General features: G+C 43.2%; 3 protein-coding genes across 9 annotated transcripts; 1 reads left to right on the forward strand and 2 right to left on the reverse strand.

Moving 5' to 3' along the window:
- Positions 1-353: 353 nt before the first annotated feature.
- On the reverse strand, positions 354-8,229 carry LOC106743758 (sodium-dependent phosphate transporter 1-A). 6 transcript variants are annotated; one of them, XM_014617943.1, is made up of 7 exons: positions 8,146-8,229; positions 7,256-8,012; positions 4,708-5,677; positions 3,988-4,194; positions 3,683-3,893; positions 2,313-3,007; positions 354-684 (listed from the first exon to the last, which is right to left on the reverse strand). In XM_014617943.1, exons 3-7 carry the CDS (start codon positions 4,909-4,911, stop codon positions 454-456), a joined length of 1,548 nt encoding a protein of 515 aa, XP_014473429.1. In that variant the 5' UTR covers positions 4,912-5,677; positions 7,256-8,012; positions 8,146-8,229; the 3' UTR covers positions 354-453. The 6 variants fall into 6 exon arrangements, with proteins under 6 accessions (XP_014473429.1, XP_014473428.1, XP_014473430.1 ...); XM_014617942.1 differs by having other exon boundaries at positions 7,256-8,015; positions 8,146-8,222; XM_014617944.1 differs by having other exon boundaries at positions 7,256-7,929; positions 8,146-8,195.
- A 68-nt stretch (positions 8,230-8,297) lies between these two features.
- On the reverse strand, positions 8,298-10,320 carry LOC106743759 (cytochrome b-c1 complex subunit 7-like). 2 transcript variants are annotated; one of them, XM_014617949.1, is made up of 4 exons: positions 10,179-10,318; positions 10,014-10,064; positions 9,464-9,630; positions 8,298-9,055 (listed from the first exon to the last, which is right to left on the reverse strand). In XM_014617949.1, exons 1-4 carry the CDS (start codon positions 10,204-10,206, stop codon positions 8,978-8,980), a joined length of 324 nt encoding a protein of 107 aa, XP_014473435.1. In that variant the 5' UTR covers positions 10,207-10,318; the 3' UTR covers positions 8,298-8,977. The 2 variants fall into 2 exon arrangements, with proteins under 2 accessions (XP_014473435.1, XP_014473436.1); XM_014617950.1 differs by lacking the exon at positions 10,014-10,064 and having other exon boundaries at positions 10,179-10,320.
- Positions 10,321-10,945: 625 nt separating this feature from the next.
- On the forward strand, positions 10,946-16,413 carry LOC106743754 (polyadenylate-binding protein 1-A). The gene is made up of 4 exons (XM_014617928.1): positions 10,946-11,460; positions 13,027-13,337; positions 14,151-15,093; positions 15,557-16,413. Exons 1-4 carry the CDS (start codon positions 11,268-11,270, stop codon positions 15,997-15,999), a joined length of 1,890 nt encoding a protein of 629 aa, XP_014473414.1. The 5' UTR covers positions 10,946-11,267; the 3' UTR covers positions 16,000-16,413.
- Positions 16,414-16,906: the final 493 nt, after the last annotated feature.

Here is a 16,906-nt window from a genome sequence, read left to right on the forward strand (position 1 = left end):
GAAACGAACGTTTCTGCAAAACGCGCTGCATCGGTTGTACTGGCTGCGCGCATATCCCAGAGCAACCGCTCTGCGCACAGTTGCACTAACAACCTTTTTTTTATCTATACATTACATCATATAAGCGTAAATGAAATAAATGTAAATGTGAGCGCTGAACATTCAACGACTATACCCGCTTGTCGTATCCAGTGGTTGTTTCGCGACGAGCGACTATAGTACACGGTCGCCTATAGTACACAGAGATTGCTTTGTGGCGGACGACTATAGTCGTAACGAAAAGGTCAAATGTAGACGTAAAACTTGAAAGGAAGACACCAGACGTGAGAGAAAGAGAAAGAGAGAGAGGACAGTTCTGTTCGACCATTTATTTGTTCAGAACTTATTGACAACAGTAGTACTCGGATGATTGGCTGCTACACGTCGGCTCAGTTAGCCACGACCACTGCGAGATCACAAAGTCATGACCTTCCTGAAGATGGCCATGCAAGCAGCGGACAGGCAGCCGGCCATCGGCACGGTGATTATCCACGCGAACGCGATATTGCGGAATAATTTCCACGATACCCCTTCTCCGCCGCGGGACGCCCAACCCACGCATACCACCGAGCCCACTTTGCAATGCGTCGTTGATACAGGTAAACCAGCCTTACTTGCTAACAAGACAGTCACTGCTGCTCCCACCTGCCGAGATAAGTGTCGAGTTATCACCAGCCTTGACATCGGAGAGAGAGTTATAGAGATATATCGAACTCGAAAACTTTCGTAATAACTGAATATGCACGGCTATCAGTCGAGCAGTTAAAAGTAAACGAGTATCTGCAATTAAGCACGATCACCACGAGTCTCGACCTCCGCGAAATCCAAGAAAAACATATTACACTTTATTCATGAACGTAGCCAAGGTGAGGCAGGGGATAAGCACCACCCTCTTTAAATTTTGGTAGAAAGAGATGCAATTAAATTATGAAAATTATAAAAATGTAAGGAGATGTAACGGATACTTTACAATTTACATTCCACGAAGAAACTATATGATCTGTAATTAAAAACCAATGACCAAGTATCAGCAATGTTTTATGAAAATGAATGTAATGAAAATTTCTTGATTTCATCATCAAACGACACAGATGCCCAAGTAGCAAAGTGACGTCAAATGATGTTTTAAGAACGTTTAAATAACGTCAATAAGACGTCATTAAAACGTCATTTGACGTCACTTTGCTATTTGGGTGAGTGGTATTTGAGAAAAGAAAGACGCTGGGAGAAGAAGTATCTAGAAGATAGATTAACTTTAGTATAAATATTCTGATAAGTCTTTCTTCTGTGAAGATATACGTTCAATGAATCTGTGTGAAATAAATAAAATATTTGTGTGGAGATAAATTTTTGCCACTCCCGCCCAACTGAAATCCCGCTATGGGCCCGCCATGAACTACGCCCATGCGTCTATCTGAAACAACAAATGCGCATATCAAAGGGAGGTAAAAAAGTAATTGCGATTATTAAAAACCGCCGAGTCACCATTACCACGTTAACTGCCGCACCGCGCGATTCCCATTAACACCACAAAAGTTTAACTTATCATCGAACCATTAATGATAAGATAAAAAAAAAAGTATAATTCGAGATTCATGTATCCCTCACTTCGCTTCATCGGTTCTCTATTGGCCATAGAACAATTTTTGTTAAATGCAATTAAGTAATAGAACGCGCTAATGTCATGGTGCCATTCACCGGGTGACCCTCATGGCATTCAACGTATAGAAACAACAGTGAATGATTGATCTGTCGAATTTGAATACGCGTTAAGTGCCTGGCTCCTTGCTGCGGCGATAGTCTTGTTTGATGACGTCAGAAACAATAAGTAAAATGTACATGACACGCGACCTTTTTTTTAGTCTCTTCTCATAATTTCGTCACATTAATTTTACGATTATTTATAGATTGTTCAAGTTAAAGGAAAGTTTTCGGAATATTTACAAATGTGCCCAATCGATCATAAATATCCCGAGAAAAAATTATTCATATATATATGACTTTATCAACACTTCATATAAACTTATATATAACAATTATATGTAATTATAACTAATAATATGTGGAAAATTTGTTTCCAAGTACTATTTTTTGGCCGTATTCTTTTGTTTCGACGCATTCCGCACGGATTTTGGACATACGTGTCCTCGCTTCCGGCGTCATTAATCAAGATGGTTGCGCCAACCGCAAGAGCCTTGACAAAAGTGAGAGTCAATTCCGCAGAATATCCGCAGTGGTCGAGCCTCGCGTGGGAGTCGAGTCGAAGGTGGCACCTCTATAGTAAATCCGGTCGTAGGAGTGATGCGAGCCAGATCCTGGCCCAAGGTTCGTATTACCCTGCGTCCCCACACCCACAGACCCGCGGAGATACCTAGGCCGCCGTACAGCAGTAAGAGTATAGGAGTTTCAGCCTCCTGTCTGGCCGAGCCCTCCGCGTAGACAGCCCAGAGCGCGATCAATGGGCCGATCGCGTTGCTGACGTCGTTACCGCCATGGGCAAAACTGCCGAAAGCCGCAGTGAGCACCTGCAGGAAGGTGAACAGCTTGGACACCTCCGGCTGCTCCTCGTCAGTCGCGATACCGTCCGCCTGCGCGTTCTCCGCCTCCACCTGGCTGATCATCAGCAACGGGCTCTCGCTGCTGTTGCCGCGCAACTTTGGCGTCGTATCTTTCGCGTTACCGTTGCTGTTGCTGCTATCACCGCCACCACCGCCACCGCCGCCCCCGCCGCCCCCGCCGCCGCTGTCGCCGCACGGAGACTCCGAGATCACTGACAATACCGTCGTCTCCTTCTTGTCGCAAGCGCCAAACTGCGTGGCCGTTTTCTCCTGGTTAGCGTTCGCCGTAAGCAATATCCTCGTCTTCTGCCACGGTACCACGAACATGTACACGATCACCGCGGCGATTGAGCCCAGAAGTAGCGCAATTATCACGCTGCCCCACCACGGCAACTGATCTAGCATTAATACTGTGAAAAAAAGTAAAAATAGAGATATTTTAGATGCAAGAGCGAGGAGGATATAATGTGACAAACTTGAATGAAATATATCTTATGAACAAGGTTGATGATACTTTTTAAAAATAACTCGTTATTGTTATCACTCTTCTTATTTAACGGTAACGAATACAATCGTTATTTGAAAGAAAATCTCGTGGATGCTTGTTGAAAAATATAACGGAAATCGTCACTTCTTGAATAATGATAACAATGTTTTTTTTTCCTTATCAAATTTGTGTGTAAAGGTGATGATAACGAATTTGACCAAATATACTTTTTAGCATTATCACGCAGCCCATCAAGGCGTCTGATAATACTGGGCATCCATTAATATTGTAAAAAGAAGTAATAATAGAAATATCAGATACGGGAGTTAAGACAATATCACCGTCACTATTTGTTATCGTTACCTTTACTCGTTTGATAAGAGAAAACACGTTATTATTAACATTACGCAAAAAGTAACAAAAATTTGTTAAGTAATGATCTCTTTTAAATAACGATTATAATTGTAAAATAAAAAAAAAGTATACAATAACGTCGTTGTTAAATCGTTACGAGAAAAGTAACGATAATGGCGTTACAGCTGGAGCATTATTTTCCATCCCGGCCTATGATGTACGTATCTGTACTATTGTCACTTACGTTTAGGTCCATCAAGCACAATTGACATAACATTGACAGCTATGGTGACACCGTACGCTACGGGGAGAATATTGAGAGCCTGTTCGAACGGCTTGCTGGATTGAAGCACGGATTTCTTCAGCAGCCAAAAAATGAGGAAGGACACGATCCCGCTGAGTACGGGACTGGCGAACCATGACGCCGCTATGTGGGCGAGAGCTATCCACTTTACCTGCTCAACATTGACACGAACATAACGTGTGACGAACACCACGTTATACCGAGCATCCTTGTAATCGCGCTACGGGTCACGCCAGAATACTAACCCCGTCGGTACCTCGGCACACGAGCGAAAATCCAACTGTAGCACCAACAATGGAATGCGTACCGGAAATTGGAAGTCGTAACGCAGTTGCCAGCAGTAGCCAGATAGCAGACCCGATTAGACTGGACAACGCTCCCATCATCAACTCCTTCTCGTGACCCTCGTATAACGAGACGTCCAGTATACCCTTGCGCATAGTGTCGGAGACCTGTAATAACAAGCGAATCGTTGAGTAAATCGTCGATCTCCCGGCGAATTCGTCTCTATCTCATAGTCCCGTAAATAATGCAAATTTCCCCGTCGGTGTCGAATGCGACGTTCCCGAGACAAAGAAAGACTCGAAAAAAAAAAGTGTAAGGCAATGACCATCATTGTCCTGAACATCTTCAAAATACAAGAGTGGGAGACAAATTTCAAAAACAACAAACTGTTCACAGAATCTCTAGCAGACACCGCGCAAAATTTACTTTTTCTACAGATTTGGCGATCTGGGTGTAAATGTAAACTTTTTTCATCTTCTTCTGGTCATTGATAAAATATTTGTATTTTTCGAAAATATTCTACGTAGTAACAGTTACTGCCTCATCTCGTGCAGAGTTTTAATACCCGTGGCTTTTTATAACATTTTCATTATTCACGATACAGTCACTGAAGAGCTTGTGAAATTTCCTAAGTTTTGATGAAATCAAGTTCTACGATCCATCTATCTCGATATATTTACCTTATATCCGATTAAAACGGCGCCGGCGATCTCAAAGAAGGTCGCCAAGATGCAGGCTTGGAATATCGTGAGCACCCCGGCGCCGACGCTCGTTCCGAAGCTGTTCGCGACATCGTTAGCTCCGATGCCGAAAGCCAGAACGAATGCGACTATGAAGCCGACCACTACTATCCATACTAAGCTCTCATCGTACGGTATACTCATCTTCACCTAACTTAAAACTATTCTGCTTGAGCTTTCGGGGTGCGTATGGCGTGTTTGTTTGTGTCCTATGTGTGTGTGTATGTGTGTATTTCGCATGAACCCCCTAAACGTGTCTATCACGTTTCTCCCTCTAGTCGTACCCTCTAGTCATCCGCCAGAAAACTGGTAGGCATGATTAACTGATGATCCTCTACCACCACCACCGTCTTCTCTTCCTCCGTAAACCAATACGATATCGTATCTTCTCTTCCTCCGTAAACCAATACGATATCGATATCAAGAGGAATTTGTATCAAGGAAGAGCCTTCTGATATAGAACGTATTATATCAATACATAGTGTAAACGCTTATTCATCAGAATATATCCTTTCTATATACACTTGTGTGAGAATTGAATGTATATATATATATATATATTCTTTCATAATATAATATGCTTCTATATCTTCATTGTAGCCCTAATACGGTCAATTCTGTAGTTTTGTACATGTAGCAGAGGTAGTGTTTTGGCGCAGCACCTGATTCATCTAACATCGTGATCTCGTCGCACTCGTGTCGACGCGAAGAAACTATCGTTATACAATATGTACTCCCTCCCCCCGAAAATAAAAAAAAAAATAAACCGAAGAAGTCACTGGGTGATCCTCGTTACGCTCGTCGTGCTGTTCCTCGGATGGAAATTACGATGCACGATCTTCGAGTAGTCGAGCTCCTCTAGCAGCGTTTTCCTCGTGTGGAAACACGCCGGTCGCTGTATTCCCCGCATCTGAAACCGAACACGAGCCGTTCAATGGAAGTTCACCTTTCAACGTGGAAGTGCTTGCAAGAAAATTTGAAGTCGGGCGTGCATCGCCCAATAAACGGTCGGCGTCATGTATGCTGTAGGGGAGACCGGGGTTAATTGGCTAAAGGGGTAAGTTGGTTAATCGATTATTCCTGCTTTTTTCTAACAGATTACAGAATTGAGCAAATAGAGATTTCAAACATGTCAAAGGTGACTGTGAAATCCCTGCTTGTTTGATTCTGTTATTTGTTAGAAAACGACAAAAATAAGTAATTAACCAACTAGTCCCGGTTTGCCATTTCCTAGACGGAAAATTATACGATTTTCAGCCTTATTATTATATTATTAATCCATAAGATTGAAAATCGCATAAGTAATTATAATGATATAGTTACAACAATTAATTATAATAATTTTGATCTTACGTGTATATCTGATATGAAATGCCGAAAATCGTGAAATTTTTCATCTAGGAATTAGTACGGCGTATATGAGGCCGACTGAACTTATTTATTAAAACACAAACGGATCGACGTATGTAAAATAAAAGTCACTTTTGATTGGTCAAATATTGAACGGAAAGCCGAGTAAAATTCGACAATGGGAAGGTTTAAAGTTACAAAGCGGCGATGGTACAACTCCCTAGGAGGGAAGTCACGTGAAAAGTGCAGAATTTCATATTTTCATCGTTCGAAAAGCTACATGATCGCCAAAGCCGTCGGGTTCATGCGAAACTATTGACCTTTCGTGTTTCCGCTCTTGGGAGACAGTTACACGACTGGAAATTCTGATCCATTTCGGATCTCACAAAATTGATCCTCGTGAATCGTGACGTTTTCCCTGCCAAGGAGCGAAGATACGATCGAGACCGGTTAAGAATATACGACATTGCATGCACTCGCAAAAATTATCCGATCGTTAAACCCTGACTGATATTTCCCCCCTCCACGGAAATCTAACGAGAGACTATTCTTACGTCATTCCTCGATAGCACGCGATACCCTTCTTCACCCCTCGGAATTACCGGAATTTCGACGCCGTGAGAAGCGTGAGTCACACACGCTGCCAATGCGGAAGACTCGACGACGGTTGGTCGAGGATCGCGTTCACCGCGATGACATCCCGTACAAATGTCCACGCGCTCTGACCCGTCGTCATCCCCGGCAAAATTCGATCCCCGATCTATAGCGACGGGTGGATCTCGACAGTACCGCCTCGGCTTCGACGAGACTCGCGGAAACGTCACCTCGGTCGTGCTTTCTTCGAAAAAGGATCCCCTCCCACACAAAGTGTAACGAGCACGTCGTCGGTAACGAATTCCCCGGCGAGTGAGGCCGGGAGGGCCGATTCTCGAGCGAATACATAAATGAGAAAGATGTGTCACAGGTCGCCAATTAGTTTCACCTTCGAATCGCGCACGTTCCGCGCGGAGCACCCGACCGAGTTGCGTCGCCAAGGCGGCGGCAATACGGCCCGGATTGAATTCGCTCTCGTTAGGCGAGCCGTCTCGCCGGAGTCGCTGAGTTTCCACGTCGGGACGCCAAAGAGACTCTCAATTACCACGCTCCGAATCATTTTTCGTGTTGGCCCACGTGCGCCCCGTTCTTCGGCACGTTACTCGCACGTCGCTGGTAACGCGGCCGGCTCATCGGAGGGTAGGAACGAGCTCGGTAAGACACTTGTAGGAGGAGGACCTCGGCAGCGTCCAGCAGCCACAACCACCACCAGCACAGAGGAGCGGTGTTACACTCTCGCCGCTCGCTCGCGAGACGACTCGGAATCACTCGCCGTGGAGGAACTTCGGCGGTCGCTCGGCAGCGGCGGCAGCGACAGCGGCGATGCCGTTCAGACCCGCGTGGGGGGTGAAATATTGATCCGTCATCTGCTTCTCGCGAAACGATTGCCACACATATAAGGCGATCAGGGGATGCTCAATGACGATCAATCCACGATCCTCGATAGCGCGAACTGGTCGAATCTCCCCCGAATTCGGAGCTCCCCCTCTTCCGCCGCGCCAGGCATCCCAGAATGCACAATGGGGTTAGGGATGCGTCAACGGCCGCAGGTACTGGGAGACAAGCAAGGAACGGGATGATAATCGCACCTTGCCGTTAAGATATCGATTTATCAATCGAAAACGGCTGGATAAGCTCCAGCCCAATGACGGAGGTGATTAATGCTGATAACCTGACAGAGGGTCGGACATTTTTCCATTCGGAAATATTCGGTCGGCCCTGGAATTGGTGTTACGCAATAGACCCGGGAATGCATTCCAGAAAATGGTTAATAGCAACCGCAACCTGAAGATATCTGATAACTGCTACAAATGAATTTTTAATGACTTTTTAACATCATATTTAACGACTTATAACATCGTTAGAATTATATTTTAATGCGTATGATGACTAAATCGCGCATGGAAATATCTTTACGTATATTATTTTACCGACCTCAGTATCCTCCGGACTGAAATTAATCCACGAATAAAAATTGCGTCATCCTGCAGCCGAATTCTCGTCATAAATTTCCCCCCGGAGCGTCCGTTCAGCGAACCCGTTTCCACGCGTTTTTACGAACACAAGGAATTGGCTAAAACATCGTCTCTTACGAGAACAGAGATTTTTAATTCATGAACAAACGCAAACATCGTACACCTTGAACGTAATTAACTCGCTGAAATACGCGAGCTTCGCCGTGGTTCATCGCTTCGCTTTACATTTTCTATTCTCAGTTATGACTCAGGATCGCACGACATTGCCATTATAATTACCGTCTAATTATCGTAATACACGACGACTTCTTGCATAAAGGGTACTAAATGAAAGTCAGGTGAACAGGCACGAAAATAATCAGCGATATGTGCGATGCATACTGCAGCCGGAGGAAAACGCAGTGCGATATATCACGCTACGCTTAAAAGCCTGCCACATATCTTTTCGTAATTATTGATTTGTTTGCGTTAGCGTTATTGGGAAGTAGTCGTGATGCACGAAGAGGATGCGAGGATGGAAAATGTAGGGCGTCGCTTGAAACAACGTCGAGACTGACGTCGCTCGAATAGACGGCGTCGTTTGGAAGCATTGTTCTCTCGAAGGAAGTGAATGTAATTTATTTACCATCTAGCCCATTTGTTATATATATATATATATATATATATATATATATATATATAAATATGTACACACAGATCAGCTCTCTACATCACGCCGAAATTAACTGTGCATCAGGAAACGAGCAAATTTGTTATAATATCCTATGTTGATCGTCGAGCTAAGCTATATTCTACGATGCTTCCCACTTTTCCCTCTCTTCGCGCTCTTTTTGGACCTCTTTAATGTACGGCTGGAGGTACATCACATCCTATAAAAAATATTTTCTCTCAGTGAACTGAACAATGAACATGCTTAGTTTACATATCAATCGGATATCAATCGGACAACAATCAGATTTACTGAATAAATCAGTACTAAGCTCTTGAACTTCAATATCAATATTAGGCCATGAAGAGCCAAGTAGGTTATGTAGTACCAAGATAAAAAAGATAAAAAAGCTTGTTAAAAAAATATACATAACAAGAAATAAACATTCAAGAAATAAACATATACATTAAAGTTTATGAATCCTAAGTACAAGATTCTCAGACTTCAGTGTAAATTTCTCGAACTAGTGCAGCTAGTTCAGCAAAAAGAACAAACCAAGAAATTTAAAACAGCATTTAAATTGACAATGTTCAAATCATATATGTTATCAATATTTAAATTTACTGACATCCTCATATCGAGTCCATTGTTCCTCGGGTAGAATCCGTTTTTGAGAGTCAATTTGCATGGCCCTGACAATACGGAAATTACGTTCGTCCAAGAGATGTTTGGGGAGACGTCTTAGTGCTTCAAGTACATCTTCATTCTCATAAAGAACATCATCCCTCATCAAACCTAGAAAGGAAGTATATCAATACAGTTTCCTAGGATTACAATATAATAATCTGCATGCAATATTTGTTACTGTAGGTGCCATCAGTTTCTTTAAAAAAATATGGATTTTGTGATTCTTCAAAATACTATTAAGTATAAAAAATTTCTCTTGTTATCCAGGTTTAAGGGATATATTTTACATGACAAGAAACATGACAGTTGGAACACAGTAGTATCATTTCAGATGCATGATACACAATTCACTGACAGGATAATTTCGCTATGAAAGAATCAAACAATATGAGATGTCATCGGCGAAGTAAGGTTAGGTTTGAGATATTTGTCAATCGTCTAATATTGATTTTCCAACGGTTCTAAGACATAAAATAACATATTTGCATTACCATATTTATTGAATCCGCTCGCGTTATAGCACCATTTCTTAAAACCGACAGCTGAAAGATACGAGTGTGTTATATAAGAATATGTCTTGTTCGATACCGCTCGCAAAGAGAAACAAAAGCATATCAAATATCATTAAAGATGAGCTTCAAGTGTAAATTATTTACTTATCAACTGATTCATTCGTCTGCTCATTTTGGGATACGATGTTTTCGACGAGATTCGCAGAGGAAAACGTCTCTACCTTCGTCTCACACCACCATTAACCTCAGATTTGACCGAAACTTTTCTTCCTTCATTTATTGGCTACCTAGGGATCCCTAGGATGTATACTTCAACACCATTGGTCGCTTTGTCTTAATAGAAATCGGAGATGTATCGACCGATGAATCGATATTCGATTTTTTTTTCAGTTAAGACTGGATTAATAATGCGTCATACGTGTTCGTCGGATGCGCCGATTGGCTGTTGGATAGAAAATCTCTAGGATTTCTGTCATTGTCTCTAGACACCCTAGAAAATCTCTATCCGACAGCCAATTTGACAACGACTCGTCGTACAACATGAAATCCCAACCTAACTGGGATCCCTAGATCAAGGCCGCGAGATGGCGCTGCGGGCAAAAGGCGGGACTACTTCACTGCAGCGTAGAATTGTGAGGACAGTCGTCCCATGGCTGCGATATATAAGCAGGCGTAGTAAGTCGTCGACGGCCTCTGCCTCACTAAAGAGTAGAGTTTTCTTCACGTGTGGTTGTGTATCCTCTTTCCACAGAAAATAGGCCACACAACCCATCTCCATCCGTGAAATAACTCTCCTATAAAAATCCAAAAAAATCATAAAACCTCTGAAAAAACGCATACAAAAAAATCGCAAAACCGTAGGCGAAAAACCTCAGGTAACAGAGAGAGTGTGTTGGGGGAAAAAAATTAGTAAGGATCGTCCGTGTGCTCGTGCCGAGGCATCCTTATCAACGAGGCAACGAGGAAAGAAGAAGAAGAAGAAGCAGCAGCAGCAACCGAGGAAGTAGAAGAAAGGTTCTCAGGTGAGAGAGAGAGAGGTTGAAAAGACGATTCGAGGACGTGGCTGGAAGAAGGCGAGCCATATTGTGAGAAAGAAGAGACGAAGCTAGGAGGGGCGAAGCGAAGAAAACCCTCGCGCGAGAGGCAAAGGGTAACCAACGCGCGGCTGAGCGATCGAATTTTCTTCCCGAAAAGTGAGCACACGTCGAAGCAGCACGACCCTCCGCCGCGACCATGAATCCGGGAGCGCCCAATTATCCCATGGCTTCGCTTTACGTGGGCGATCTTCACACCGACATCACCGAGGCGATGCTGTTCGAGAAGTTCTCGTCGGCTGGACCCGTGCTGTCGATACGCGTATGCCGCGACATGATCACCCGTCGTTCGCTCGGCTACGCATACGTCAACTTCCAGCAACCGGCTGACGGTGAGTCATCACTGCCTTATCTTTACTTTCGCCATTATCATCATTATCATGTCTCTCGTATCGACGTATACGTGCGCGCGTCCACGAATGGCCGCCCGCTGTAACATGCCTCTCACACGTGCTGCGCCGCGTTGCTCTGCGTGTCCTCCATTGTGGCATCCATGTTGGATTCGTGTCGTCGTTACAAAATGGTGGTTAACGGTTAAATAGGTCCGAGTGAGAGAGATGGACGGAGAGAGTAGAATCGAAATGATTGAGGGGGGAGAGCCGAAGGACAAAGATCTTTTTTTGTTCCGTTTCATCTCGAAATTATCGGCGAACAGATGCCGTCATTGCCGCACAGCTCCGATCGCTTCCATGACACGACGATTTCATCCATCTCACTCGCGCTCTCTGCACTTTCCCTGCATCCCGTGTACGCGAGAACGAGAGAGCGTCCGTAGGACCCGAGAGAAATTGAAAGTGCTGAAAAATGCGACGCGAATCCATTCCCCACGGGCAACATGGCTTGCACGTTTCGAGTCGCGAACGATGCGTAGCGCTTTCGCAACGTTATGATGCGGCGCTCGCGTCGTGAAAAAAAAAGGAGTAAATCTTTCACTTTCTACGAATCTTTCTTCTCTCTTTGTTCTGTCAATCTCCCTTTCCTTCTTTTCGTCCCTTCAAATCTCTCTCCTTTATCGTTTTCATGTCTTTGTGTAGTTTTAGGCTCCGCAAAAACCGGTTTTTCCCCCTTTTTTTTTCGCGAACTTCGGTTGCCGTTCCAAGGGTAGGAAAATTCGTTTAGAAAATTTACACATGTTCAATTAGAATCTTCCACATTTTTTCCGTAAAAGAAGTTATACGGGGTTTTTCGCGCAAGCTGTATACCATCTGTCACATATTTATAATTTAGGTCAATGTGAACAAAAAAAGTCCTCCATTATTTTGCAAATAACTACGTAAAATTTCGAGTTATTAGTTATTGAAAATGACCGTGGGCAACGATAGCATAGAGGCTTCTTTAATTAATAACGCAAAACTTCGCGTGTTATTTGCAAAGTGATAAAAGACTCTTTTGTTTAGAGTGGCCTAATCTACAAGTATGTGATGTTGCACTTAATAAATTCAAGGTTCAATACACTGACACCAACAAATTTTTGAATTATTAATTCAAAAGGCCTCTATGACCATTTTTAATAAATAATGACGAAATTTTGCGTAATTGTTTGCAAATTGTAGATTTTTTGTTCATATTAACTTAAAATACAAGTATATGGCAGATGGTACGGTTTACGTCAGATACCCTGTATGTAAGAAACCCAGATTTTTTTCCGAGCCTTCAAAACTAAACATCTTGTTTTTTCACTTTTCATACTTAGCTTTCTATTTATTTTTATTTTCTTTGCATTCAAATTCGTTCTCACGATTTCAACGATACCTGTATATGCGCGCAAGCTTACTCGACAAGCAAACCCTGGGAATGTTTCCCGACCACGTGGCGTTGAAATTGCGCGCCATATTTGAAAAGATTCCTGTTCCTCAAAATGTCATGCGAATGTACTTATATGAATGTTTGTATTTCAGCCGAACGCGCCCTTGATACAATGAACTTTGACATGATAAAGGGACGGCCTATTCGAATCATGTGGTCTCAACGCGACCCGTCCCTTCGGAAATCAGGCGTCGGAAACGTCTTTATCAAAAATCTAGATAAAAATATCGACAATAAAGCGATGTATGATACGTTCTCCGCATTTGGCAACATATTGAGTTGCAAAGTTGCTCAAGACGAGTCGGGCGCGTCCAAGGGCTATGGCTTCGTTCATTTTGAAACGGAGGAAGCTGCTAACAAATCCATTGATAAGGTCAACGGCATGTTGCTGAACGGCAAGAAGGTACGAATGTTTTTTTCTCGTTTTTTCCCTTAGTTTTTAGCGCTGTTCTATAATTATTTAGGTCCACTTTTTGTCACTTTCTTTCGACAAGTTATTAAAAAATTCACTATCGTCCAAAATAGGCCAATATAATCACTTTTTTCCTTGTTGCTGTTAAATTTATAAGATATGGGTGTTCTGTATGTATTTTTACCGTCTTGATACCTCCGAAAACCGCTCCAAAAGCGTACTTTTATCGTTCATGCCTTTGATCTTTTTTCGTTATGAACTTTCAAACTGTATTATGAAGAGAACTCGTTATATGTTAAGTTATCCAAAGATAAATCTGCAAAGATAAGTGTGTTATCTTTTTGCTTAAATGACCTTAGTTATTTGAAATTTGGTAAACAATGTCACTTTTTGTCATTATTTTGATATCATAGAGAGAGAGAGAGAGAGAGAGAGAGAGAGAGATATATATATATATATATATACTATATACACTAATCTATCTATATATACTAAAAGTGATATATATATATCACTTTTAGTGATATATATATATATATATCACTTTTAGTTCTTTTTTATCAAGTAGTCATTTGTTTCACTTTTTTGTTCTGCTGACTGGATGATAGCACTGCATTTTATCTCACAAACAAAGAAGGATTGATATTTAACGTTATAATCTTAAGAACTCTAAAAAAAATTTTTTTTCCCCTCAATTCCTTCGCGGGTTATTTTGGTTTGTTTCCAAGGAAAAATTGAAAATGGCGGTTTTTTAAAACTATATTTAACATTCTTTTCTCTTTCGTTTCCCGATACGCGCAACAGGTGTACGTTGGCAAATTCATCCCGCGCAAAGAGCGCGAGAAGGAGTTGGGCGAGAAGGCGAAACTCTTCACCAATGTTTACGTAAAGAACTTCGGCGAGGACATGACTGACGACAAGTTGAAGGAAATGTTCGAGAAGTACGGGACCATAACAAGCCACAAGGTGATGAACAAGGACGACGGCAAGTCGCGTGGCTTCGGTTTCGTTGCGTTTGAGGATCCAGATGCCGCCGAGCAAGCGGTACTTGAGCTGAACGGCAAGGAGATCGCTGAGGGCAAGTGCATGTACGTAGGACGCGCCCAGAAGAAGGCTGAACGGCAGCAGGAGTTGAAGCGCAAATTCGAGCAGCTAAAGATTGAGCGGCTGAATCGGTATCAGGGCGTGAATTTATACGTGAAGAATCTGGACGACACGATCGACGACGAGCGCTTGCGCAAGGAGTTCACACCTTTCGGCACGATTACGTCCGCGAAGGTCATGATGGAGGAGGGACGTAGCAAGGGCTTCGGGTTCGTGTGCTTCTCGCAGCCGGAAGAAGCCACCAAGGCGGTCACGGAGATGAACGGTCGCATTGTCGGATCCAAACCATTATACGTCGCTTTGGCGCAACGCAAGGAGGATCGCAAAGCGCACCTCGCCTCTCAGTACATGCAACGTATGGCGAACGTCCGAATGCAGCAAATGGGACAGATATTCCAGCCCGGTAACGCTGGCAGTTACTTTGTGCCCACGTTGCCGCAGCCACAGCGATTCTACGGGCCCGCACAGATGGCGCAGATCCGCGCTACGCCACGCTGGCCGGCACAACCGAACCAGGTGCGACCGAACGCGCAGACCGGCAGCTCCGGATTCACGATGCAAGCTCCGTTCAGAGCGGCGCCGCGCGCTCCTGCCGCTCAAGCCGGCGCCATGCGCAACACCCTGTCCGCCAGACCTATCACAGGTGAGAGACAGCGAAAGATTCTCGGTGGCTTTCATTCAACTTTGAGTAATCGATAATTAGGATAACTCGACGGAATTGACCTATCGCACTGATCGAATTCAACGAATTGGTGCGATATGATTAATCAATTCCGTCGAGTTAATCGTCGATTATATTAATTATATTAATTGAAGTTTGGTGAAGGAGTCACTTTGGAATTTTTACGAAATACAATTTGTTTATTATTTATTCCCCGAGCAAAGATCGATCGGCATTAACTTTTTTTTTCTCTCTCCCCTCTCCTTGTTAGAGAAATAACACATGTGTACGTTGGCAAATTTGTTTCGTGAATATGTAAAGAACGTTCGAAAGAAAGATCAAGCTTGTCGCGATCGTGTGCTCTCGTGAACGACCCATACACGAGAAGCAAAGGTGACCTCAAGGGACGAAGATATTAATGATTTTGTTTACTTGCCCGAAACAGGTCAACAAGCGGTAGGTGGCGCAAACATGCAGAGCCGGTCTATGGCCGGACCGGCGGTCGGAGTTTCGCCGCAGAGCCGTCCATCAAATTACAAGTACACTGCGAACATGCGCAACCCGCCGCAGACGATGCCGATGCCCGCCCAGGCCCCCGTACAACAGGCAGTACACATTCAAGGCCAAGAGCCGCTCACCGCATCGATGTTGGCAGCCGCGCCGCCACAGGAGCAGAAGCAGATGCTGGGCGAGCGTCTGTTCCCGCTCATCCAATGTATGTACCCGGCCCTCACCGGCAAAATCACCGGCATGCTCTTGGAGATCGACAACTCCGAGCTTCTGCACATGCTGGAGCACAGCGAATCGCTGAAAGCCAAGGTCGAGGAGGCCGTGGCCGTGCTGCAGGCCCATCAGGCCAAGCAGGCGAATCAACCGAAGAAGGAATAAGACCTGCTCCGAAGGAAGAAGTCGCGGAAACCCGAACCCTTTCAATTGACTTTATAATCGGCAATTATTACTTGCGGATTAACAAACAAGAAAAAGAATGTTCTCTTCGTTTATTATTTCCTCTTTTTTTTTTTTTCTTTCTTTCTTTTCTCTTTATATATCCCCCTTTCTTCTCTTTTTCTCCTTCTCTTGCTATCTCTCTATCATTGCGCAATTTAATCGATTCAATGTAAATTTACTTTTAAGATTTTTCAAACTGCGATGATGACTCGAGACCCGATCGTCACGTATACTGATAATTAGCTGGAATTTAACTAAAGTGCGAAATGCGACTATTGATTTGGAAGCTGATCGTGAAAGGGTTTTTCTTCTAAAGTTTTTAAATAATAAATAAATTTTTTCTTTCAATCTACACACATATATATATATATATATATACACACACTGTACATTTCTCCTGACGTTGCATCTTTGTTATTAATCCCACCCTCACCGCTCTGTGAGAACGCGTTTGTAATTCGAATATGTTTCCGATCAAGAAAAAAAGATAAAAGCGAATTTCGAAGAACTCGTGAAGTATCTCTCGCTTCCGCGCTCTTATCGCGATCTGTCGCACCTTACCAGGAAAGTAGATATGATATAATACTTGATTTGGCTCACCTCACGTCTGCTATGTTGTTGATCTTGTTTAAGAATAACAAGCCCTGGGAGAAAGTTTATATATCGGGACGTGACAAATCTTTGGGCTTTACCAGACCCCAAACACTTCGGTCCAGTATAACACTCTGCTAATTAGCGTCGAATATTTTATCAGTTATCTCTTTATCGTTGAAAAACATTTCAACAGAAGATTCTTTGAACAATCTGAATTCGATTTTTTCATCACGAAAATAAAATGAATAATAAT

This window comes from Dinoponera quadriceps, unplaced genomic scaffold (genome assembly GCF_001313825.1).
Source record: "Dinoponera quadriceps isolate SergipeBrazil2010 unplaced genomic scaffold, ASM131382v1 scaffold690, whole genome shotgun sequence".
Classification (NCBI taxonomy): Eukaryota; Metazoa; Arthropoda; class Insecta; order Hymenoptera; family Formicidae; genus Dinoponera; species Dinoponera quadriceps.

Excerpts from the sequence above, each read along its gene's own strand:
- LOC106743754 (XM_014617928.1), top strand. The coding sequence starts at position 11,268 with ATGAATCCGGGAGCGCCCAATTATCCCATGGCTTCGCTTTACGTGGGC. Across the intron at positions 11,461-13,026 it reads CTTCCAGCAACCGGCTGACG|CCGAACGCGCCCTTGATACA; the intron begins GTGAGTCATCAC and ends TTTGTATTTCAG. Across the intron at positions 13,338-14,150 it reads TGTTGCTGAACGGCAAGAAG|GTGTACGTTGGCAAATTCAT; the intron begins GTACGAATGTTT and ends TACGCGCAACAG.
- LOC106743759 (XM_014617949.1), bottom strand. The coding sequence starts at position 10,206 with ATGAGCAGACGAATGAATCAGTTGATAA. Across the intron at positions 10,065-10,178 it reads ACGAATGAATCAGTTGATAA|CTGTCGGTTTTAAGAAATGG; the intron begins GTAAATAATTTA and ends CGTATCTTTCAG. Across the intron at positions 9,056-9,463 it reads AATGGACTCGATATGAGGAT|GATGTGATGTACCTCCAGCC; the intron begins GTCAGTAAATTT and ends TATTTTTTATAG.
- LOC106743758 (XM_014617943.1), bottom strand. The coding sequence starts at position 4,911 with ATGAGTATACCGTACGATGAGAGCTTAGTATGGATAGTAGTGGTCGGC. Across the intron at positions 3,894-3,987 it reads TGTGCCGAGGTACCGACGGG|GTAAAGTGGATAGCTCTCGC; the intron begins GTTAGTATTCTG and ends AATGTTGAGCAG. Across the intron at positions 3,008-3,682 it reads TGTGCTTGATGGACCTAAAC|TATTAATGCTAGATCAGTTG; the intron begins GTAAGTGACAAT and ends TTTTTTTCACAG.